At 43.2% G+C, this 23,153-nt stretch overlaps 1 protein-coding gene across 4 annotated transcripts in view; it reads left to right on the plus strand.

Moving 5' to 3' along the window:
- The window catches only part of LOC111580364 (probable E3 ubiquitin-protein ligase HECTD4), a 40,940-nt gene that overhangs the window by 14,494 nt on the left and 3,293 nt on the right, over positions 1–23,153 (plus strand). For 2 of the 4 annotated variants that reach the window (XM_055011376.1, XM_055011377.1), the window contains exons 14-73: positions 362–432; positions 527–632; positions 738–858; positions 968–1,096; positions 1,465–1,589; positions 1,977–2,130; positions 2,240–2,343; positions 2,545–2,743; positions 2,858–2,977; positions 3,070–3,174; positions 3,263–3,426; positions 3,603–3,848; positions 4,458–4,650; positions 4,856–4,960; positions 5,066–5,158; positions 5,245–5,413; positions 5,738–5,873; positions 5,966–6,110; positions 6,235–6,401; positions 6,546–6,692; positions 6,788–6,972; positions 7,173–7,326; positions 7,413–7,693; positions 7,787–7,973; positions 8,068–8,149; positions 8,269–8,471; positions 8,637–8,772; positions 8,950–9,132; positions 9,249–9,413; positions 9,523–9,692; positions 9,920–10,035; positions 10,128–10,231; positions 10,591–10,752; positions 11,812–11,960; positions 12,100–12,179; positions 12,457–12,620; positions 12,831–13,068; positions 13,170–13,306; positions 13,397–13,523; positions 14,142–14,279; positions 14,513–14,649; positions 14,740–14,900; positions 14,992–15,173; positions 15,268–15,473; positions 15,570–15,700; positions 15,819–16,024; positions 16,133–16,312; positions 16,732–18,131; positions 18,235–18,442; positions 18,549–18,772; positions 19,076–19,221; positions 19,309–19,412; positions 20,300–20,423; positions 21,107–21,297; positions 21,411–21,557; positions 21,675–21,794; positions 21,884–22,039; positions 22,156–22,259; positions 22,586–22,807; positions 22,899–23,065. In XM_055011376.1, the coding sequence (XP_054867351.1) occupies positions 362–432; positions 527–632; positions 738–858; positions 968–1,096; positions 1,465–1,589; positions 1,977–2,130; positions 2,240–2,343; positions 2,545–2,743; positions 2,858–2,977; positions 3,070–3,174; positions 3,263–3,426; positions 3,603–3,848; positions 4,458–4,650; positions 4,856–4,960; positions 5,066–5,158; positions 5,245–5,413; positions 5,738–5,873; positions 5,966–6,110; positions 6,235–6,401; positions 6,546–6,692; positions 6,788–6,972; positions 7,173–7,326; positions 7,413–7,693; positions 7,787–7,973; positions 8,068–8,149; positions 8,269–8,471; positions 8,637–8,772; positions 8,950–9,132; positions 9,249–9,413; positions 9,523–9,692; positions 9,920–10,035; positions 10,128–10,231; positions 10,591–10,752; positions 11,812–11,960; positions 12,100–12,179; positions 12,457–12,620; positions 12,831–13,068; positions 13,170–13,306; positions 13,397–13,523; positions 14,142–14,279; positions 14,513–14,649; positions 14,740–14,900; positions 14,992–15,173; positions 15,268–15,473; positions 15,570–15,700; positions 15,819–16,024; positions 16,133–16,312; positions 16,732–18,131; positions 18,235–18,442; positions 18,549–18,772; positions 19,076–19,221; positions 19,309–19,412; positions 20,300–20,423; positions 21,107–21,297; positions 21,411–21,557; positions 21,675–21,794; positions 21,884–22,039; positions 22,156–22,259; positions 22,586–22,807; positions 22,899–23,065 (10,476 nt within the window). The remainder of the gene's footprint in view (positions 1–361; positions 433–526; positions 633–737; positions 859–967; positions 1,097–1,464; positions 1,590–1,976; positions 2,131–2,239; positions 2,344–2,544; positions 2,744–2,857; positions 2,978–3,069; positions 3,175–3,262; positions 3,427–3,602; positions 3,849–4,457; positions 4,651–4,855; positions 4,961–5,065; positions 5,159–5,244; positions 5,414–5,737; positions 5,874–5,965; positions 6,111–6,234; positions 6,402–6,545; positions 6,693–6,787; positions 6,973–7,172; positions 7,327–7,412; positions 7,694–7,786; positions 7,974–8,067; positions 8,150–8,268; positions 8,472–8,636; positions 8,773–8,949; positions 9,133–9,248; positions 9,414–9,522; positions 9,693–9,919; positions 10,036–10,127; positions 10,232–10,590; positions 10,753–11,811; positions 11,961–12,099; positions 12,180–12,456; positions 12,621–12,830; positions 13,069–13,169; positions 13,307–13,396; positions 13,524–14,141; positions 14,280–14,512; positions 14,650–14,739; positions 14,901–14,991; positions 15,174–15,267; positions 15,474–15,569; positions 15,701–15,818; positions 16,025–16,132; positions 16,313–16,731; positions 18,132–18,234; positions 18,443–18,548; positions 18,773–19,075; positions 19,222–19,308; positions 19,413–20,299; positions 20,424–21,106; positions 21,298–21,410; positions 21,558–21,674; positions 21,795–21,883; positions 22,040–22,155; positions 22,260–22,585; positions 22,808–22,898; positions 23,066–23,153) is intronic. The other 2 variants (XM_055011378.1, XM_055011379.1) reach the window with 1 other exon arrangement.

Here is a 23,153-nt window from a genome sequence, read left to right on the forward strand (position 1 = left end):
CTGATGTGCCTTGTCTGGTTTTGGAGCAGTGGTGATCCTTGAAGTGAAAATTGTCTCACACCAGACTGCTGACTGATACAGAATTTGATATTTTCTTCTTTGCTCCAGTTTGTGGTCCATGGATAAATCACAAATGCTCACCAACTAGCAGTCACAAAAATGTATGTGTCATGGGGTCTTTTTACTTGTGACAGTTGTTGCACATGTGTGAATGTGACACGTTTCGTGCATGCACACCGCGAACAATAATAATACTTTTTGGTCACCCCTTGTATATATGAAACAGAAGTAATGGTTCAATATTTTTGTGATCAGAATGATATTTAACTGGAGCTTTTTTACTTCCTCTTTGTCTCCACAGCTCAGGCCTGAATACTTTGTATCAGGGCGAGGCTGAACTCAACAAACTGCTGAAACTGGTTCTAACTGAAGGTGAATGTTGGAAGTACAGTGTTTAATATATGAAACACCTCCATGTTTCGTGGCGATTTTGTCTAAATGATGTGTGTTTGTGTGTAATACTCAGGTGAAAGAAACAGTGGCCTATCTCAACTTCGGGATGTCATTCTTACCAACTTGGCAGACCAGCTGCAGAAGAATAGATTTGGGAGTGAAGAAGATGATCACTACAGGCAAGAAGCAGCCCTCCTTCAACAATATCTTTTAGTTTCAAACAAATCATGGAGATCCTTGGAGGTATAAACTTGCTTAATGTAATAAAAATCTGTCTTTTTCAGACTGAGTGATGAGCTACTTCACTATATCCTCAAGACTGTAGTGCGGGAATCATGCCTCCTCATTACCAAATGTCAGACTGTCGCCCGAGATGACTTCCAGAAGCTGCTCTCCACTGTGCCAGTATGAATATCAGTTCAGCTGCGCTTTAATGCCAACTCTGCCATCTAGGATCACATGCTATGATAGATTGCACTCATACCAACTTGAACTGCTTTTCTCCTCTCTCTAGGTGGTCTCCCCTAGTCTGCGCTACCTCATGGCTGTTCAGAACCACCTCCTTAGTAACACCATTCTTATACGTCCAGATGATAATGATGACAGTGACAGCTCCCTACAAGGGGAAACAATGAAGGTACAGGTAAACATCCCCTTTAAATACCCCTACCTCTGTGCATGTTGCGTCTGTTGTCTATCAATGAGAGAACAACCCACTAACCAGAGCTTAATAGTTCTTGCCCATTGCAGTTTTTATTGTGCGACTTAACATTGCTATCCTAATTAAGGATGTGTTTCTAAATGTTGCTTATCATAGTTACTGAAAAACAGGTCAGTCTCACCTGCCGTGGAAGAGCTAAACGTCACTAATATGTAGAGTTTGTTTTAATCTGTTGACATAAAGTTAAAACCAAGATGTGTACACACTTTCCATATTGCATGAATGTAATTGTTGAAAATCTTTGAAGCAGTGTTACGTAAGTGTGGGCATATTCTGTGTGTGATCCTCAGGAGCTGCAAAGCAGCATCCTGTCCCTAGCAACCAAAATCCTGGTGGGATGTGATGAAGTACTAGAGACCCTGCAGCAGGTGACCACAGCTCTGATTAACAGCGACATAGCTGACAGAGAAACCAGGTGAACTTTTCATTTCATCTTTTTTTAAATTGATTTTGCAGGGTGGGAAAATAACATTTTGTACATCCAGCCACAGTAGCTGCTGCTTGAATCCTGTAAAATCTACTCACCCCTTGTTACATAATGTTGCACGAGGAGACTTTTGAAGACAATCTGTGGTGTCAACCGTATTACCTTAAAAACATACTGTAACCGACAAAAATAAAAGCAGACATGATGTTCTCTTAGTTGGCGCTGATGTACTATTTTACCATGAAACAAGATTTTGCTAAACCTTGCTGAGCTTCAAATCACTGTGGCAGATTTCCCCTTTACTTCTCTTGCCTTTCTGTCTGTTACCCATCACCTTAGCATTTAATTTTTCACTATTTTCCCCGTTTTGTTCAGGCTAAAGGGCTTGGAACAGGTTACCAAGGCCACGATGCTCGGTCACCTGCTGCCAGTATTGCTCACTTCGCTGATGCATCCCAACCTGCAGACCCTCACCCTTGCTGATGCCCTCATGCCTCAGTTGGTGCAGCTGGTCCTCTACACCAGCCAGGTTGGAATTCTGCCAGTTAAAAGGACTGTTCTTGAATTAAATTTGACATATTTCCTTAAGTAGAAAAATCCTTCATCATTAATGCAATAATTTCCACTTTGTTTTCCAGACTGCCCTGTTACTAAAGACTCAGTCTCCACTTTTTACTGAAGAGTCTCTACCAATGAGTGGCTCTCTAGGGCAGGGGGCAAAGGCATGCACGGCTGATGACAAGTGAGTTTTCAAAATCATAGAAATGTTAAAAATGAATTTACAATGAAGCCATCTGTATATTTTGCTGCATACCTTAGCATTTTAATGATAAAGTTTTGATTTCTTACTAACTATAGAAAAGCACATGTCAACTTAAAGGCCAGTGTCTGTCATAAGCTCAGTTTCCTAAACCCGGTAATTCGTTTGTGTCCTTGGTATTAGAATTCTTGATGAACGTGAGGAGCCTGGTTTCCTCACAGGACTCAAGATCCCTGCCCCGTGGGCTGCTGGGAAAACAGTAGAAACTGTTCATCCTGTGAGGGACAATTACAAGTTCAAGGAGACGGTACACATCCCAGGAGCCCGCTGCTTGTACCTTCGCTTTGATTCTCGCTGCTCTTCACAGTATGACTATGACAAGGTGATGACTCCTACCATGTACTTTGTAGCTCTTACATTAATTTGGGATTTTTCAAGCATAGCAGCTCTCTAGTTGGGGATTCTTTTTACCCATATGCATTCTCTGATATTTCAGTTGGTTATTTATGCTGGTCCCAACACTAACAGTCGTAAAGTAACAGAGTATGGAGGAAACACTCTGGGATATGGCAGTCGCAGTGTCTTGGGAACAGGATGGCCCAAAGACCTTGTCAAGGTAATGGAGGCTGTTTTGCATAAACATATAAAGTGAACACATATTTTGCATACAGTCTTGGAGAGCTTCCTTTTTTCTGTGTCCTGTTTTAGGTTGAAGGAGACACTGTGACATTTTCTTTTGAGATGAGGAGTGGACGTGAACACAATACTCCTGATAAAGCCATGTGGGGGTTCTCCTGCACTGTCAGAGCTCAGGTAAAGAGAGGGAGGACTGACATGTCATACTGACAGTGCATGAAAATCAACAGCTGTCTCTGAAGACACTGTTTGTTTCTTGTTTCAGGAGTCCTCAGAGGATGTCTCTGGAGGCCTCCCCTTCCTGGCAGACCTTGCACTGGGTCTGTCAGTGCTGGCCTGCTCAATGCTCCGTATTCTGTATAACGGGCCAGAGGTGACGAGAGAAGAGGAAGCCTGCCACGATTTGCTCTGCTCAAAGCTGCTGCAAAGGTGACACAACAAAAAATACCACTGAATGTTTATTGATGACATCGACTGCTCCTGTGATTAAAAATAGTACAATGTTAGAATGACTATATATATTCTTCAGTGGAATGTAGTTGAACAGCAAAGCTGCTGACAGCCAAGATGACAAACTGATGACAGGCTTAATTTTTATTCTCTAGGTGTCAGTGGCAGGTGGAAGCAAATGGTGCCATCTCTCCTGCCCTCACGCCCAGCCCTTCACCTCTGCCACTCACTATTGAGGAGGACCGGGAGTTCACCTACCCCTCTGACGTGCTCATCCCACCTCCAGGCCTTATGCCAGGGACCTACTTTGACTTGCCTCGTATCCGCCTTCCGCCAGGGATCATGGGTAGACTACGAGAAGTGTCTGGAAGAGCTCGACCACAGTTCCGTCCCAGCATCAAGTAGGCAATTTATTCTGTCACGTTAATAGAGAGTATGCATGTGTTATCTCTATAAATGGCCACTGCACCGAAGTGGTAAAGACGAACCTTTGTAAACACCAGGTGTCCTGGTGTTTGCAGACTGCAAATTAAGAGGCAATGCAAATAGAAACAATACTTTGTAATAGAAAGTGTAAATTTAGATAACAAAGCGTCATTATTGTTTTGAGATTCAATAATGTACTAAAATAACCATTTATCAGGAACTATCCAAAACACTCAGATTGTCCCTCCAGGGTTTCCTCTACATTCATTCAGCAGCGGCGGCCCACAGTGGCGGCAGGCTCTCCGGGGAGCCCCCCTGCTGAAAAAAATCCTAGAGGAAACACTGCCCTCATTCTTAAAAAAGGAAAAGACATAAAATCTTTTGTATGCTTTGAACACAGAGTACATTCTCTGTTTTTCCCAATGTTTGTTTTCCTTTCTATATAGTTTTGTATTTGTTAATGAATGAGGGAGCTGATATTGCTTCAAAAATGATCGCAAAAGCTTTACTTAATATTAAAGGTCTTGGTGTTTTCTTGTCAAAAGCATTTTCTGACTTTTATATTCAAATATGTTTTATCAAAGGGAGGTGATCAGGCCAGATGTGATGGAAGAGGTTATAGTATCTTGCGTCATAAAACATCTAAGTCTGGTGGATGCCCTTCAATCGCTCGTCAACTACCAGTACCGTGAGGATCACGCAGAGGAGTATGACCTGGTCTGTAAGATCATGGCTGAGACCTTCAAGAAGATCAATGCAATGGAGCGTCAGCTGCAGGTACACTCATGTTACACTGCAAGGTTTTTCCAAAGCAAAAACAACACACTATGTGTGGTGGTCCAATTCAGATTTAATTGTGTTATTCAACAAAGTTTTTTTAATGAATAATATTTTGCTGGAAAAAGTACATGAGGTTGCCAACCTGAACAAAACCGAAGAGTAGAATATCTCTGTGTCTAATTATCTGCTGTTTTGCTCTCAGAGTGTAGCAGAATTGGAGCAAAAGTGGCAGAATGAGGTGGAGGAGGCCCAGCAAGGAAAACTGGAGAACAACACGCCATTCTTTCACGACTACCACTTCTTTGAGGTGCCTTGCCCCATTTACACAATTTACATTTTTCATTTAAGAGATTATACCAAAATCGATTCCACATGCTGTGATCTTAATTATTTCATGTTTTTTTTGCAACAGAACAAAATGAAAGAACTGGAGTTACTCTGCTCCCTGAAGGAAGTCCCACTTGATTTTAGTGACTTGGAAAATGTTGTCCTCGCATTAAGGCAAGTAATTAAAGATTGCGTCTTTTACCTAATATCAGTTGTTACAGGTCATTTCATGCTCTAACACAATGTGTTTGCTCAAACAGGGAGAAATTCTTTCAGGAGGTGAACATTACACACATCAGAAGTAGCACCCCGCTCGCCAAAACTAAAACACTGGTGAAAAGTCTGATGAACCGCACTGAGCTGCTGCTCCATGTTACAATCGCTCCACATTGCAGAAGCTTAACCACTACACCTGCTGGCACACCTGGTCCAGGTACACACTCACATTTTTATCTGTTGTCTTAGGGTAGGAATGAGACATTTTCAAACAGATGTTTAATGCCTGTGTTGCCAATCCTCCAAACTAATGAAATGTCTTTGAGCAAGGGTTGTTTTAAATCTGCGGTCACAGTTGTGTAACTCAAAGAAGAGTCTAACTTTAAAGCATTTTTGAAAGTGCATTATATGACTGCTCTTTTTCTGTCAGACAGTAATTTCATTAGTCGGCTAATAATTCCCGCACGATTAAATGTAAGTTCCCCCAAGTAATCACACCACTAAACTTTGATTTTCATCAAACCTTTCACCTGCTGTCCAGCCTCTAAGTCAGTGTCGGATGCAAAGACAGTGATCCCCATGGTGAAGCAGCCAGTCTTCTTGCGCAGCATGTCTGCACCCTCTGACCTGGAGATGATTGCTAACCAAGACCTGGAGTTTACACACGCTCCACAAAGGTAATCATGTTTTTGTGTTTGATAGATTGAATGTTAGAGAACCAAAGGGATGAAGGGATGTTGAATTTGTTCTTTGTTTTTGTCACGCTCAGGAGACGACACCACCCTACCAGTCATCGCAGCAGCTCATTTACCCTGCTGCAGTCTCTAGCCATAGAGGACTGCCGCGACAAGCCAACATACAGTGTGCTGCTAGGACAGCTCTTTGCCTTTATTGGGACGACACCAGATCAGGCTGTAAGTTTCTTACTCATCACTCAGTCCTTTTTTTAATTGAATTGCTTGTTGCCATAGCTGCATGAGAATCAGTTGGTGAATTCTGGTTTGGCATTGACATATTTTATACCTGTCATATCTGTAGGTGTCAAGCAGCAGTTTCCTGTCTGCTGCCCAGACGCGTTGGAGACGAGGCAGCACACGGAAGCAGGCACTTGTTCATATGAGAGAGTTACTCACTGCTGCTGTTAGAGTGGGTGGGGTCACTCACCTTGTGGGGCCTGTCACTATGGTACTGCAAGGTGGCCCAAGGTAAGAGAAGCACAAATAACAATCCGTGACCATCCTGAATGTGCACCTATTCCACTGAATTACTCATTAGGATGGCAAATTGTGCTTATCATAATATATTATACCAAAACTTTTGAATTGTGGCTCCTCTGGACATCTGTGCAGGATTGAGGAGCTGACCTGTGGAGGGATGGTAGAGCAGGTGCAGGAGGCCTTTGGGGAAACCATGACGTCGGTAGTGTCACTATGTGCTCGCTACCCCATTGCTTGTGCCAACAGTATTGGCTTGCTTTGCACAATCCCCTACACCAGGCGAGCAAATACATCTTAAATTATCTCTCTTTTAATAGTTCTGTACTACTACGCCCTTGATTGCTTACCCTCGTTTGTTCCGTGTGTTATCACAGGAGTGAGGAGCAGTGCCTAGTTCGGAGTGGGCTGGTGCAGCTCATGGATAGCCTGTGTAGTTTAAGTGGTCAGAGAGAATGCAGCTCAAATGAAAAGCAGACCAAAAAGCAGAAGGTAGCCACCATGGCTTGGGCTGCTTTCCAGGTTCTGGCCAACCGATGCATCGAGTGGGAGAAGGTGGAAGGTATGAAAAGTTTGTGGATACTCTGGAGTCTGCTCATGTGTGAAACACAGTCAAGTAAAAAGATTTTGGTGTTGATCTAAAAATGAGTCTCAGTAATTAAGTCACTTGTAAGGTGGTAATTCTTTTTCACAGTATGAGAAAAATTGTTTAGTGTATGTTACAATGATAGGTTAGCAATCATTGTTTTTTTCTTTTTGAAGGTGGCTCTACAGATGCAGTTCATTCTGGTCTGGCAAGGCAGGTGTCCAGTCTGCTGACCAATCACCTAGCCAGAGCAACAGAATGCTGTGGGAATCAGGCAGCTGGCAATGATGCTTTACAGGATGTGCTCAGTCTGCTCAATGATCTTTCCAGGTAAGGCTTAGATCATGTATGCATTGATGTCATGTATGTCTGTGTTCATACAGTGTACGTACACATCCCTTTGTTTTGTGTTTCAGGAGTCATATAGGGAAAGCTATTCTGAGCCAGCCAGCCTGTGTCTCGAAGCTTTTGTCTCTGCTGCTTGACCAGAGACCTTCTCCAAAGCTAGTGCTTATTATTCTGCAGCTGTGCCGAGCTGCCTTGCCTCTCATGAGTGTGGAAGACTGTGGTAATGTGGCTCTGCCTTCATGGAGCTACTCTATTAACACTCTAGATGCTGAGCAACAGGATGCCAGTGACCCAGCCTCACGTATTGCTGCTTTACTGCTAGCTAAGCTGGCAGACTATGTAGTACCAGGTTTGTCTCTACTTCCTTGGAGTAATAAATATGTGTCTGCTCTTTTATCAAAAATTTAAATCTTAATTCTTTACAAAATTCTCTCTTTGCCAGGCTGTCAGACCCTTCTCTCCCCCAGCTCCTCTGAGCCAGACACTAGTCTGTCCCGTGCCAGTTCTAAAGGAGCTCTCAAGTCTGACGATGTTGGGGAGGAGGGAGAAGCAGTTGATGGCAAGCTCTCAATTTTTATCCACAAGAGAGAGGACCAATCATCTCATGAGGTTCTACAACCACTTCTTAGGTAACATATCAACTAATATCCTAATTAATTTTGCATTAGGAAGATTGCCCTGGGTTTTTTTGATTTGAATGTTCTTCTATTCTCCAAACTGTAGCAGCTCTGAGGGACGTCCGTTCCGGCTTGGCACTGGAGCAAACATGGAAAAGGTGGTAAAGATGGACAGAGACATGACAAAGGTAAGAGTTCTGATATGAGTGAAAACACATAAGCAACCCCACATTAAACCCGGCAGCATATTTGCAGCAGGAAAACTAGTGTTTCTTTCACTGTCATCTTTAACTTTGTCGTATTATAGAGTGGAAGCTGTGAAGTGATCACAGAAGAAGCATCTGCTGCCCTGAGGAAGGCCAACAAGTGGGCGCAGTCTGGTCTGATAGTCAGTGTTGGTCCACCTGTGGAGACTTTGGCCCAAGAGACTGCTGGGGGCATTACCACTGGTGACAAGAAGAAAACTGCTCAGACTGCTGTTTGTAGGGACAGAAATGCTGACTTGGCCAGGTACTGATTTGATTTATACGTTAACATTTCAGTAGTTCAAGTACTCCACACTTTCATGGCAATCATATACAACAAATATAGTATGCTTTATTTTAGGCAACGTGTATGTAGCAAACAACTTTGACTGTGGTTTTGACATCTCTTCTTAAATTCTACCCTGAATAGATCAGACCCTGTCCGACCATTCATCAGTGGCCATGTCGCCAACAGTATGGCTGCTGAGGTTATTGCTCTGCTGCATAGTCTACTCACTGCTCCTGAGTCCAACACCGCTCAGATCTGGACAAGCACTGCTGAAAAAGTAAAGTATCATCATATTTCTGCCTTCATAATAATCATAATATGTGGTACTGGTAACTGATGCTGTAAGCTGCAGCAGATTCGTCATTACAAATTATTCAGATCATTTCCTGTTTAGGCTGACATCTATTTGATCCTTTAATGATGCAAATGCTAATGCCTTTTCCTTTTGTGGTAGGTGCTTTCCCGAGCGCTGATGTTTATCCCTCAGCTGGGGAAGTATGCAGAGAGTATTCTGGAGAATGGCAGCAGCAGTGGGAGAAAACTGGCCAAACTGCAGGCTATTGGCAGACAGGCTGTTGCTGCACTCTGTGCCCTTGGAGGCTTCAAAGAAACTATTAAGATTGGTTCTGAGGTCCAGGTAAATAAAAGGAGATAAAATACAGTTTACATCCAAAAGAAAAGTGTATCAACATGACATTTTTCCCTTTAAAAAAACTGTAACAGACATATTTACTGGGTCCCTCTGTTGTACAGGTGGTAGGTAAAGGAGTCCTGGGGAGTGTGGGCATAGTTATGTCCATAAATGAGCAGGAGGGCATTGCTACAGTCAAGTTTCCTTCCTGTGAGTACAGACGGGCTTGCAAAGCCTCGGACATCCTGACAGTACCAATATCACGCCTCTGCACTCCCAGATCCGAGGTAAGAAGTCCAGCATCAGACACAATACAGTCATTAATTTGTAACAAATTGCAGCCTGAATCTCATTCGTCTTTTTTTTTTCTTTTTACTCTTCGCTCATCCTAAACAGGCTCTGCCCCTCTATAAGCTCTCAATCACAGAAAAGGTGGTACAAGCAGTGCAGTCCATGCTTCTGCCACAGGAGGGCAGTCTCTCCATTCACACTTCTCTACCAGCTACAGGCGATGGCTCCAGTCCAGTAATGGCTGCAGTACGCTTGCTGGCTGAAATCAGAACTCGGTTAGTAAATGCTTGTGTAAATATGCCTGTCTGCCTGTTCTAAACGTCATCATTCTCAAAGTCCCAGACGGTGGTCTAAGGTGAAATAGTGATTTTCATCTGCTCTGTTTAAAAAGTGGGCACTCAAAACCCCTTGAGACTGTAGCTCTGATTATGTGATGTAATAATGTGGGAAAAAATGAAACACAACAAAACCGCAAGGCTTTTCATGGTGTTTGTTTTTACAGGGCATGCCTGGTGATGGCACAGCTCCTAGAGGATAGCTCTTTCTGTGAGGAGTTCATTCAACAGTGTCCAGCTGCTGTCGAGGTTCTTAACCTGGTTGCCCAGGAATGCAGCCCTGGTGAGCATGTCAAATCATTTCAGCAGTCGAAATTTCTCAGCAACACCACGTTGGCAGCTCTGTGTCTGACAAATGTCTGTCATCTTGTGCAGGAGAGCGTCTTGGCATGGTTGAGGCTCAATGTGAAAGAGTAAGAATGCTGTACCGGGACTGTGCTCGGCCACCACCTCCACCACTGCAGACAGACAGACGCCAGGTGGGAGTTACCAATTTTATAGTACAGTTTTGTTTTTGTTTTTTAAATTTTTGCAGTAACCACCAGAAAAAAAGAAATATTTCCTCTTGTGTAGCATACATGTGAAATGGATGCATTAGAAAATATATGTTTGTTATTGAGAAAAGTGGAAAAACAATGTTTTGTTGGTAGAGCCTAGAAAAGCTTATACAAGAGAATCTGACTTCAGTCTTGAAAAAGTGTTAATGTTTGGCTGACAGCTGATGATAATTGTAGTATGGAATTACTGTAAGACTTATTAGGACATTTTAATGTTTTAAACTGTCACATTTGTTGGTCTCTCTTATCTCTTTAACACTTTGATGTGCTTGTCTTGCCAGCCTAAGGAGATCACTTGGTGTCCATCCAGAGTGTTCCCTCCGGTCCGTGCCTGCATGTTTTCATCTCGTCTGACTTCTGTCACCTTCTTGGCTGATCCAAGTGCTGGAGGTGGACTTCCCAGAGGCACGTTCATCTATGCCACCTCTCCTGTACCAATTCAGGTAGGCCAGTGGTTTTCGAATGTTTTTCTGCCAGATCCCCCTTAGGAGGCCAAAAAACTTCCACACCCCTGCCCCCAGCACAACTGTTTTTACTGTTTTTTTTTATTTTGCTGTTTTTCACAGTAAAGATCAGTGATGTCAAACTCATTTTAGTCCAGGAGCCATATAAATCCCAATTTGATCTCAAGTGGACCGGGCCAGCAAAATCAGAGAACAACAACCTATAAATAACCACAACTTCAAATTTTCGCCTTTGTTTTAGTTTTTAAAAAAGTACATTTTGAAAATGTTCACATTTAATGAATTATCTTTTTACCAAATATTATTAACACCCTGAAATTTCTTGAGTAAAACAAGTCCAATTTCAACAGTATTATGCCTCAGTTGATCATTTATACATGTGCATTGCAACTTACAGATCACAGTTTATCTACAAAGGAACACAACTTTAGTCACAGCTATCTGGAGCTGAACAATCTAGTATTTTACTTTATGATCAAAACAGCTTCTCAAGGTCTAGAAATTATTTTAAATTTACAGATTTACAAATTTACAGTTAATGTCTTCTCTGTAATTTTTACCCTTTGCAAAGTAGTCCCGCAGGCCGAAATGGACCATCTGGCCGGCCGGTTTTGGACCGCGGGCCGCATGTTTGGCATCCCTGATAAAAAAAAATTATCGGAGCAGATGAGACGAGGTGCTGATGTGTTTAAGTACGCCGGTGTTCTAATTGCATATTGCATTGTTATTGCATATGATGCGTTCTCGCGATCTCGGCGCAGTTTGTGCGCCATGAAAAAAATGCTGACGTTAAAACAACAGTTCAGCTAATTAGTTCCATGTAGACGGACCTTTTCCTCCTGGTCACTCGCGCCCCCCTTGTCATGTGTCTGCACCCCACTATTTGAGAAGCATTGAGGTAGGCGCATTGCAGTGGAATGTATTCTGCATTAACAGTTGCTATCTGAGTTTGTTTGCACTGTTATTAGTGAGATAAGATTATGCACTTATAGTGGAGCATGTCTGCAGTCACAAACGTGGTTTTCTTTATCTCTCCAGGCACCATCCTTTTACTGGGAGATAGAAATTGTTTCCTATGGAGACTCTGAGGAGGACAGTGGCCCAATTGTGTCCTTTGGGTTTGCCACAGAGGCAGAGAAGAGAGATGGTGCATGGACCAACCCTGTTGGCACATGTCTGTTCCATAAGTATGTTCATCTGCATATTAAATCTGAGCGACTCCATCTTATTTCCCTCTGCTCTGTCTCTGACTTGACTGCTGACTGCTATTCTCTTTTGTGTCATTCGTCTCTGTGCGTCTGTCTCCTGTCTGTCTGTGTGCGTCAGTAATGGTAGGGCAGTGCATTATAATGGCTCCAGTTTGCTGCAGTGGAAGAGTGTCAGGCTGGATGTGGCTCTACTTCCTGGTGAGATAGACAAAATATGTTTCCGTCCATATACAATCGACTCTCTCCTTTGTTTGATTTAGTCAGCTTAGAAATCCATACAGCATTGTATGTTATGGATTTGAAATAAGCTCCTTAAAAGTATTGTATCTTATCTGGCTGCTCTTTCAGAAAGCTATTTTGCAAGCACATCCTGCTTCTTTAAGCTGTAACCTGTGTTAGTATGTCTTCAAATATGTCATCACCTGTTCACATTAACACATAACTGAGTTGATAACCTCTATTTGCACAAACATAGGTGATGTGGCTGGAATTGGCTGGGAGCGTTCTGAGGGCACTCCTCCACCCCCTGGTCAGGCCCCTAAAGGAAGGGTTTACTTTACCTACTGTGGCCAGCGGCTCAGTCCCATTCTTGAGGATGTAGCAGGTGGTATGTGGCCCCTGGTACACATTCAAAAGAAGGTGGGTTTCTCTTGGCTGAAATGACATTGAAGCTTCATATTTGAAATGTTGTTAAAAACTTGCAAAACTTAGTTAATCACTATTATGTATAGCCTTCTTTTTGCCTCTTCGTTATATTCTTACTTGTCTTTTTGTGTGGCACAATGACAGTTTCTTTCAGCAGTAATGTTTGTAGTACTCTGTATTATGTTTTTCTCTTTCTTTTTTTAGAACTCAAAGATCCGTGCCAACTTCGGAAACCGGCCATTTGCATATGCAGAAGGCCAAGCACACAGAAATGCAGCTGACTTGTGTGTAGACCTCGCAGAGGAAATTAGTGCAAATTTTGAAGCACTCCCCTTTGCTATGGCCTCAGACAGCGATAATGATGCAGGTGCAAGTGTTACTTCAGACTCTGGCTCTCACGGACCCCCTTGTCGGATTGCAGCTGTTGCAGTTGCTCAGCAGCGTATGTCTCGAACAAATTTACATGCTTTTCCTTAATTTTAATGAGCTTATAACCTTTGTACAATCTGAATTTTCTGTTCCCATATTTTCCCACTGGTGTAGAGTACAACAGTGACCTGTCGTGCCACTACAAGGTGGAGTTGAGCTATGAGAACCTGGTCACCTCTGGGCCTGACCCTCATCCTCCACCTATTGCAGATGATGAAAGTGACGATGAAGATGATGATGATGTCCCAAGGGTGAGTAGAGTCTCCAAATCTCCAAACTGTGTCTAAGATGTCTTGTTCTTGTGTATTTCATTATTTCCTGTGATTTGGGTTTGACCTCAGGAGGATCACTATGCCCTGCTGGTGAAGGCTTGGGAGACCAAAGTCTTTCCTACAATTCGTAGGCGGTTCCGTAACGAGGCTGAGAGAAAATCTGGCCTGGACCAAATCAAAGGAGCACTGCAGCTGGGTAAAGAATGAAAGAATATCATTAAAACTTGTATTGCCAACATCATTTGACAAAGACAAGAATTAGGTTCAATAGTGTCAAGAGCTTCAAAGTGTTGCAGAAAAGGTCTGAAATCATGAATGTGTTTTAACCTAAACGTGAATAAGCACAAGCATAATGAACGTAAGTCATAGGCTCCTTGAAAAGCTGTCAAAACTATGACATAAGACATTTTTGAATGGAAAAAGAAACAGAATAGATATAGAAAATATAGAAAGAAGAAAACATTGCTACTGCATTTTGATTCACTCTTAGAAACACACTTGAACTGTTGAAACACTTCAAAGTTTATTGCTAGTAATTTAGGTGCACTCGTGCAACAACAAATTAATTATCCTTTAACAAATCTGAACAAGGTGGAATAATTATAGTACTACAGTCTAATTTGACATGAAATTAATTGACAAAATTAAATGGCATACATAATAGATTGAATGTGGGACTTAAATGTCAGAATTTATTAAGTGAATGAGTGACTGAACTATACCCATTTCAGACCTGTGTATTTTATGTACTGTTGTCTACTACCACTAGAGCTGTGACACTGTTTATCTCTGTGGCTTGTTTCACGGTCCACAGGTATGGTGGACATTGCAAGACAGACAGTGGAGTTTCTGTATGAAGAGAATGGCGGCATTCCTCGTGATCTTTACCTCCCAACGATCGAGGATATCAAGGATGAGGCCAACAAGTTCACTATTGACAAAGTTCGCAAAGGTACGAAAGGAAATGATCCAACTTCAATAAACATTATAGGCACTGCAATAAAAGGCAAAACAAACCTTTAACCGTTTTTAATGTATGTGGGACTGAGCATATTTATGGTCACTTGCTCCTACTAGATTTAAATGCATTAACTGTAAATCGCATCAGACAAAAACGTCTGCCAAATGTAATCTAGTATAATGTGATTTCACTGACCTTGGTGATGACCTGCTTTTTTAACACAGGCTTGACTGTAGTCATCCGCTGCCCTGACAGTAACAACACCAACAGCACTACAGGGGGAACTGCACTGCCCAAATTTGCTATTCGAGGAATGTTGAAAACTTTCGGTTTGCATGGTGTGGTGCTGGATGTGGATTCTGTAAGTACAATACTTCATAATACGGTGTATTTTTTACCTTCAAAAACTGGATCAATTAACTAACCACTTTGTATATATGTTTTTGTTCAGGTAAATGAACTAGTGCAGGTGGAGACATACCTGCGCAGCGAGGGTGTGCTGGTGAGGTACTGGTACCCCATTGAGATGCTTGAGCGCCCGCCTGCTGGATCTCGACGCACTGCAGCTAATGGCTTAGTCTCATTAGACAGTAGCAACATTCAGATTCATAGGTAACATATTTGATCCAGTGGGAATGAACATGGTATATCTGCATCCTGCACCTGGGGTCAAAATCACATCTGTTGTACTGCTTTGCTACAGGGAACTACTTCGCTGTGAAAGTGCGCTGGCTCGATTATACTGTCGAATGGCCTTGCTCAACATCTTCGCCCCTAAGAATCCCCACACCTTCACCCGTCTTTTCCACATACCTGCTATCCGTGATATCACCTTGGAACACCTACAGCTTCTGTCCAACCAGCTGTTGGCTCCACCCCTCCCTGGTGGGTGTGGATATGTCTTGTGAATAAATGGATATCCCAGTGAATGTAAATATTCTTTTCTGTGTTAAATGTGCAAATTTTGTTCTTCCTGCAGATGGCACTATTAGTTCTAGTTCCATTCTGTTGGCTCAGTCGGTGCTTCACAATCTTGAGGGCCAAAGCTGCTCCCCTACAGACTTATTCTATCAGGGCAATGCTCAGCCCATCCGTGAGTGGTTGACAGTGGCCATCACTCGTGCCTTGCATCAAGGAGAGGAAAGTTTGTTGGAGCTCACAAAGCAGATCTGCTGCTTTCTACAGGTCAGTTTGGCCAGTTAGTGCTTGATTTAAAACATTTGTGTCTGGATACATACACACAGCTTCCTAAACTTCTCTTCTAATTTTGGTCGCTGACAGAATGCACCAGAGCAGTTTACATCAGAGGAGTTCCCTGTGACAGAATCGAAGGTTAGCATGGATGTCAGCTTCCCAGGTGCTGCATTTGTGATAGTATCCTGCAAAGAGAGCCAGCTAGGCTGCCGAAAGGAGTGAGTTATGTTGCTGTATTAAACTTCTGAAATTCAGGATGAACACAGATTTCTTACTATCTGTTTTTTATGGGTTTTTTGTCTATCTGTGTCTCTCCTGTCTTTTCCATTCCTTTAGCTCTAGTCTGTACAAGGCTCCCTGGGCTCGAGTCATGGTGTATGGCCTGGGGCACAAAGTACGTAGAAATGGCCAGCTAAATCTGATGGAGGCTGTGTGTTATCCTCTGGATGCCTCACCTACCAACACAGGCCTTACTCCCCCTCCCACCACCAACCAGTACCCCTCTGTTATCATCCCCACTGATAAAGTGCACATCAAACTAGGTGAGTGTCTAACTCCCAAAAAGAAGTTGAAACTCACTAATTCCAACTGCTAGAAAAAGCCTATTACCCAACACCATGGAACTAAGTATCCTGTTGTCTTGATTGTAGGGGTCTCGCCCCCTCCTGGTGCTGTACTGGTGCTGCACTCCTTGCCGCTGGAGTTTCCTTTGGCCATGGCATTTGCTGAACAGCTGTTGACATGGAAGCTGGGAGAGAGCAGTGAACGATCAGAGGATGAGCTGGACACGGTGCCCTCATCTGTGCTGCTGCAGGTGGTAGAACTACTAGGTAAGATGAATATATCTTATCACAGTGCTCAAGGAGCTTAATATATTGTATAAAAGTAGTATACTAATTGGACCACTGTATACTACATGCCCTACAGGCACAGACGGGCATATTGCCTATTAAAATGTAAACATTAGTTTGTGATTTTGTGTTATGACATTTTGGATATTAACACTTAGGTCATTTCTGCATTAAATGTTTAAAAAATATGAGTAAAAGCATGAGTTTCAAAACAACACTCCATTAAAAAAACACTTTGTACTTAAAATATCCAGATTCCATATTCATTATGCTTAACTTGACCTATACATCATCAATGAAAACTTTTAATCTTGCAAGACAAATAATGCTAAATGCAGTACCCTCTATAATGGTTTGCCAAAATCCTGGCTTGAGTATTTCTCTGTCATTGTTCCTAGGTGGTTTGCTTTGGACCACAGATCTGGCACCCTCCATCAAAGAGCTCATCTTTCACTTGCTAGCTGAACTTTTGCGGAAGATCCACCACTTGGAGCAGCGCAAGAGCCCCACTGGCCTCTCCAGCTCCATCGCTCTACTGCTTAACCCCTGCCTCGCAGTGCTCATGGCCCTGCAGACAGAACTCCGGAAGCTCTACGACCGGGAAACTCAGGGATGGACTGCTGGAGGGGCTGGAGCAGGGGGGTCTTCATCTGGAGGCATTGCATTGGCTCTGGGGGCGGAGCAGAGCCGGTTCTCCACCTACTTCCATGCCCTGATGGAGGTGTGTCTGGCTGTAGCAGAGGTGACGCTTCCCCTCAATGTTGGTGGCTCTTCAGTTGGAGCCCTGTCCTCCACCAGTGCCCCGAACCTTAGTGACTCCTCGTCATCCTCATCGTCATCCCCGGGCCAGACGCCACAGAGCCCCAGTCTGCTATCCAAACGCAAGAAGGTGAAGATGAAGCGTGAGAGAGCAGCGGCTGCAGTAGCAGCAGCGGTCTCTGGAAAACGAGGAAGTGGAGGTGCAAGGTTGTCAGAGAGTGACAGTGCCCTGCTGAACATGGCAGGAAGTAAACCTGAGGACATGCTGTGGTTCCACCGCTGCCTCACCCTCCTGATGATCCTACGACATCTTGCCAATAAGGACCCGCAGGGTTTAAGTGTAACCAGCGATGCAGTGACAGATGCCTGCCAGGCCTTAGTGGGTCCCACTGCCCATAGTCGCCTGCTGGTGCTCTCAGGTATCCCCACACACCTGGAGGAGGCTGTGGTTCGAAATGCTATCCGCAGGGCCTGCAACGCACATGGGGGGCTCTTCAAGGATGAAGTCTTCATCCCCCTGCAAGAAGAGGATCCCAAGAAGCCCAAAGCTGGAGCTGGCGTTTCCAGCCCTCAGGATGGCAAAGTGGGCCCTGAACCTGAGCGCCCATTCCCCAACAATGGAGGCCCTGAGAGTCCTGACAGCTCCAGCAGTGTGACTCCAGCTATGAGTGTGAGTGCTTCAGCTTCGACCAGCCAGACCTCCATCTGCAGCTCCTCTCAGGGGGTTTCTCGCACTGCCAGTGAACTTTCTGTTGATCAGGAGCTTGTAGTTCATCCACCTCTCACTCCCGCTGCTGCAGCATCAGCTGTTACATACCCCCAGCAAGGCCCTCAAGACCCCCAGACAGTTTCCAGTCAGGAGAGTCTAGATACCTCCCTGTGTAGCACAGGAAGCCTGGGGAGTCTCGGCAGCTTGGGGGAGCCTCTCGACAGTGCAGAAACACCGTCAGTGTCTGATGGGGGCTCCATGCACACAGTCACCTCATTGGAGAGTAATGCAGTCATGGCCAGACCCATCAAGGGCTATGCTGTCATTGAGGTGGGTTGATTCAGAATATCATTATTATTTAACCTAATTGATTTTGTTTTTGAGAGGTTGAAGGAAAATCTGAGGAAACTTGTCTTTCTTGTGTTGACTATAGGTTCGTTCTCGAGCCAAAGTGGAAAAAATTCGTGCCAGTCTTTTCAACAGCAGTGACCTGATTGGCTTGTCCAGTCTGGAAGGTGAAGAGGAGCTGATGGAGTTGACCAATGAGGAGATCCTCACAGCTTCCAGTGTAAACCAAAGCCTGTTTGACACACAGGGCAGCTCTGCTCTTGAAGACTACTTTTTGGACAAGTCAGTCAAAGGTTGGTTTGACTGACGGGCGTTTGTCTGATCAGATTTTTTAGGTCTCTACACTGTTATTAGTTCTGCTAAAATAAAATTTTAAATGATTTATTTCTTTGTTTTAAGGTGACAAACTTGTACCTGGTGCACGAGACGTCCTCACAGATATTTTCAAGAGCTGTGTGCACTCGGAGCAGATGCTCAGCCTCACACCTGCCAAGCCTGTTAAAGTGTCTGACATTTACCTCAGCAAGGAGCAGATCAACTCTCAGACACCTGGCAACCTACTGCACACATTCTTCACCAATGTTCGACCTCCCAAGAAAGTACTGGAAGACCAACTCACTCAGGTATGTAGCAAGCAGTGTACAATACATCTGTGCATTTACATCCACAATTTGAGCACATAATTTTATTGCTCCTCTACCTCACTGATTTCCCTCCAGCCATAAATATTTTTTGTATACATGAGCAGTGACATTGAAAGTATGAAACTATGAGTGTTAGCCATATATTTGTAGACTTGTTTAATAACCCTGTTTTGCAGTTAGTTTTCAAGTCAGAATTAGTGTTCAAGTATTACACCTTTAAACTTCTCCAGCACTTGATACAGTCTGTACATTAACATGTCACAATATTTTGTTTTTATTTAGATTTTAAGAAAGTATGGCACTCCCAAACCCAACAAGAACAAGTACAGCAAAGCAGGAAAAGAGCAGCATCAAGGCAAGGTAGTGAGCACCAAGAGGCCTATCACCAAGCCTCCCACCAAGGAAAAGTCTGTTCTCAACAGTGTCAGGTGAGCCATTTCCCATTTGAAGCATGTTTAGATATATTAACACACACTGACACAGAATTAAATTTGCTGGTTTATTACTTCCGCCAGGACTGCACTGAGTGAGAAGAAAACAGTCCTGAAGCCAAAATCTCCTGAGAAATCCAGACCTGAGGAGAAAGATGTGGAAAAATCTCCTGCTAAGAAAACAGATGGTAAGCAATAATTACACACACTCTGACTTCACTCATCACTAAATACATCAGATTGTCCCCAAGAATTTTACGTTTCGATGTGAAAATAAATTGCTCTGCTACCCTTGCCTTGCCTCAAGTTGGACCTAATAGTCAAAGAGTTAGTGAGCTTACTGACCACAGTGGTGGAAGATGGGTTCAGATCCTTTAATCAAATGAATGTACTGATACCAAATTATTTATCATACTGCATTCAAGTAAAAGTCATGCATTTAAAGTCCTATTTCAGTGACTAATAAGTAAAAGTATTAATTCTGCAGTAAAATGTCACTATATAAAGAAGAGGGAATCTGATTATTGCAAGGTAAAAGACGAAGAAGTTCTGATAAACAAATAATTATTAATTCCTTGGACTTTTCTCTGAGCTTTGATAGTTGTGTTGTTATTTCAATAGATTTAAAGGGGAAACAACTCTTTAGTGGAACAGCTGACAGTATAACGGAATCTTTGACAATTGGCCCCAAACTAGGCAGCTGGAGTGGTGGAAACCCCAGATTAAATCTTTGGTAGTGTATTGCGTTTTCTGAGCTCGTTATATTCGATTTGAATTCACTTTATTATCCAAATATTCTTCTTCAATTTGTCTTACATCCCAAGACGTGCACTTTTTCACAAAAATAACAAAACCGCACCATTTCATCAACAGCAAAATGAATTCTACAATAGATATTACATCAGACAGTACAAATATGGCTGCAGTGCCTCAATCTAATCAGTGCTTCAGTGCTTTGTAAGATAAAATTAGCTTTTGATGTCGTTATGCTCTGTTACCCTAAAATAGTAAATGTGAGCTCTGTTCTGACGCTAGGAGCTGTGAGCTGCCTCATATACCACTTTGTTTTCTTTAGTCCCCGAGGAGAAATACCTGACACTAGAAGGCTTCCATAAATTTGCTGTTGACCGTGCCAAGCAGGACATCCGCAGCGTCTGGAGGGCCATTTTGGCTTGTGGTTATGACCTTCACTTTGAAAGGTGAGATCGGGAAAATCCAACTGCAGTAATCAGAACTCAGTGTGCTGTAACTCAAAATCTGTCACACACACTCAGGCTTTCCATAAACCCAACACACTGTCAGTTTTGTCACATCAAGTTTTTAAAAAATTATCTTTAAACTTATTTTTTAAATAATCCCTTCTGATTTTAGATTTTCCAAGTGCAGAATCTAATTGTAAATTATCATCTGCAGTCCAATTTATTGAACTCCAATGCACCATGACATCTACGTTTTTTAAATGATTTTTTGTCCTTAATAGAGAGGGATTATGCTGGTTTAAATAGATCATATCTGTTACTGAATGAGGCACCTTTTTGAGTATTTATTTATGAGTTGATGACATTGTCCTGACATAATTGTTAGAAGTTTGTACATCATGTTTTCTCTCCAAATCCTTAAATGGTAAGTATCTGCTGACAGTAAATCTGATACTATATTTATGTATACTTTTAAGTTCATTTAAAACATATAAAAAAACATTACATATAAAAAAAAGCTATAAAGGGATCTTTCACAGCTTAGTAACGTTTTATTAACAATATATAACGACCATCACAGCATTCCAGCAACTGTCACCCATATGTACTAGTACTAGTTTGTATAAATATGTGGGTGATAGTCAGGGCTCTTTATTTAACAGCACCTGTGACTCTTATTCTAGGTGCACGTGCATAGACACTCGTCATGCCCAGAAGGCCTGTAGGAAGTGGGGCTTGGAAATGGATGTGGCATTGGTGCAGTACATCAACAGACTGTGCCGTCACCTGGCCATCACACCAGCCAGACTGCACCCCCACGAAGTCTACCTGGACCCCAGTGATGCTGCTGATCCTCGAGTAGCCTGCCTGCTCAGTACGTTAGCTGTCTGCAGTGATAATACCTCTCTAGCATTTATTCTGGCTGTGTGTTTGTTTTGTCGTTTATCCGTTATTTACAGATTTATGTTTATCTGTGGCTGTTTTCAGATGTGCCTGTGGAGAGCTTGCGCCTGCGCTTTGCTTTGCTGCAGTCCCTCAACAACACCCTGGAGAGTTTCTTCCTGCCGCTAGTGGAGCTGAGACAGACACATACCTATCAGAACAGCATTGCAGCGCTCTTATGTGAGGCCAAAGGTGAGCAGGATCTCAGCACACATCCAGCAGGGACAAAAGCTGATGTTTATTGACCTATTTGGGTGACTTGTTTTGTTGAAAACACTCACCACTTTTTTCCATCTCCACTGGTTCCAGGTCTAATCTTTTACGACACTAAGGTCACTGTAATGAACAGAGTGCTGAATGCTACGGTGCAGCGCACAGCTGACCACGCTGCCCCAGAGATTACACTTGACCCTCTAGAGATTGTGGGAGGTAGGCATTCCTCTCACTTGTTCATGTGTGGGTTTCGCATCACTTGAAGCGTGTCTTGGCCAACATTCTTTTTGTGATTTGCCCCTCAGGTGAGATCAGATCATCAGAGAACACATATTTCTGCCAGGCAGCACGTCAGTTATCTTGTGTGCCGTCGTCCCAGCTTTGTGTGAAACTGGCCAGTGGAGGAGACCCAACCTACGCCTTCAACATCCGCTTCACTGGAGAGGAAGTTCACGGCACAAGTTAGAATTTCTCCTTCACATCTCTTTCTGTACTGCCTTGCAGTCCTCTACTTGATGTCAGGAGAAGTTTTTTTTTTTCAAACCTAACTGCGACTGTGATGAATGTGTCTACCCAGGTGGCTCTTTCAGACACTTCCTGTGGCAGGTGTGTAAGGAGTTACAGAGTTCTGCGCTTTCCCTGCTGCTCCCCTGCCCCAGTGCGGCAGCCAACCGTAACAAGGTAGCATTTTTTTCAGCACCTGACATGATTTCGCTGTGGTCTGTTTTTGCTCCATCTGTTCTTCTCAAAAAGACATACATACCGTAGTCTGGTTTTGTCTTATACTGCTTGAAATCTTAGTATTTCACACAGTTTTGAAATATAACTATGAAATATTTTGAATTTAAAAACACTCACATTTAGCTGGGAGGAAATATTGGAGTTCCAAAATAAGAGTGTCATGTTATTATCACAACCAAAGGAAAACTGTTGCTTCTAAGAATCATATCTGGTGCACAGTGTTAATCACAGAGAGTATAATATGGTGGATTTTTTTCTGTCCTCAGGGAAAGTACATCCTGACCCCATGTCCTATCAGCTATGCAGAGGAACAGTTGCTGCACTTTTTTGGTCAGCTGCTAGGCATAGCCATACGTGCAGATGTCCCCCTTCCTTTGGACTTACTGGGCTCATTTTGGAAGGGTCTAGTTGGCGAGTCTCTTGACCCAGAGCAGGACCTGCAGGAAGCTGATGTGCTCACCTACAACTATGTCAAGAAATTTGAAAATGTAAGGGAATGGTGGTGTTGACATGATCTCTTTCACTTCTACTTAAAGGGCTCCAGTGACCTTCAAATCACTCTGTTCTTGAATGCTATAGGTGACTGATGAGACGGAGCTGGAGGCCCTGTGTGCTGAAATCTCTTCCCAGCATCATTCAGGAGAAAGCCCAGACTCCCCAAGTCGGCCCTGCTGCACTTTTACTTATGTCACTATGACCGGGGAAGATGTAGAGCTTTGTCAGGGAGGACGCAGCCTCACTGTCAGGTACAGCTCAGCTGATTGGTCATGGTTTTCTTTCTTTACACTTAAGCAAGTATGAAGTTTTCATTAAAGCTGTATTAACACATTATAT

The sequence above is a fragment of the Amphiprion ocellaris genome, chromosome 6 (genome assembly GCF_022539595.1).
Source record: "Amphiprion ocellaris isolate individual 3 ecotype Okinawa chromosome 6, ASM2253959v1, whole genome shotgun sequence".
Lineage (NCBI taxonomy): Eukaryota > Metazoa > Chordata > Actinopteri > Pomacentridae > Amphiprion > Amphiprion ocellaris.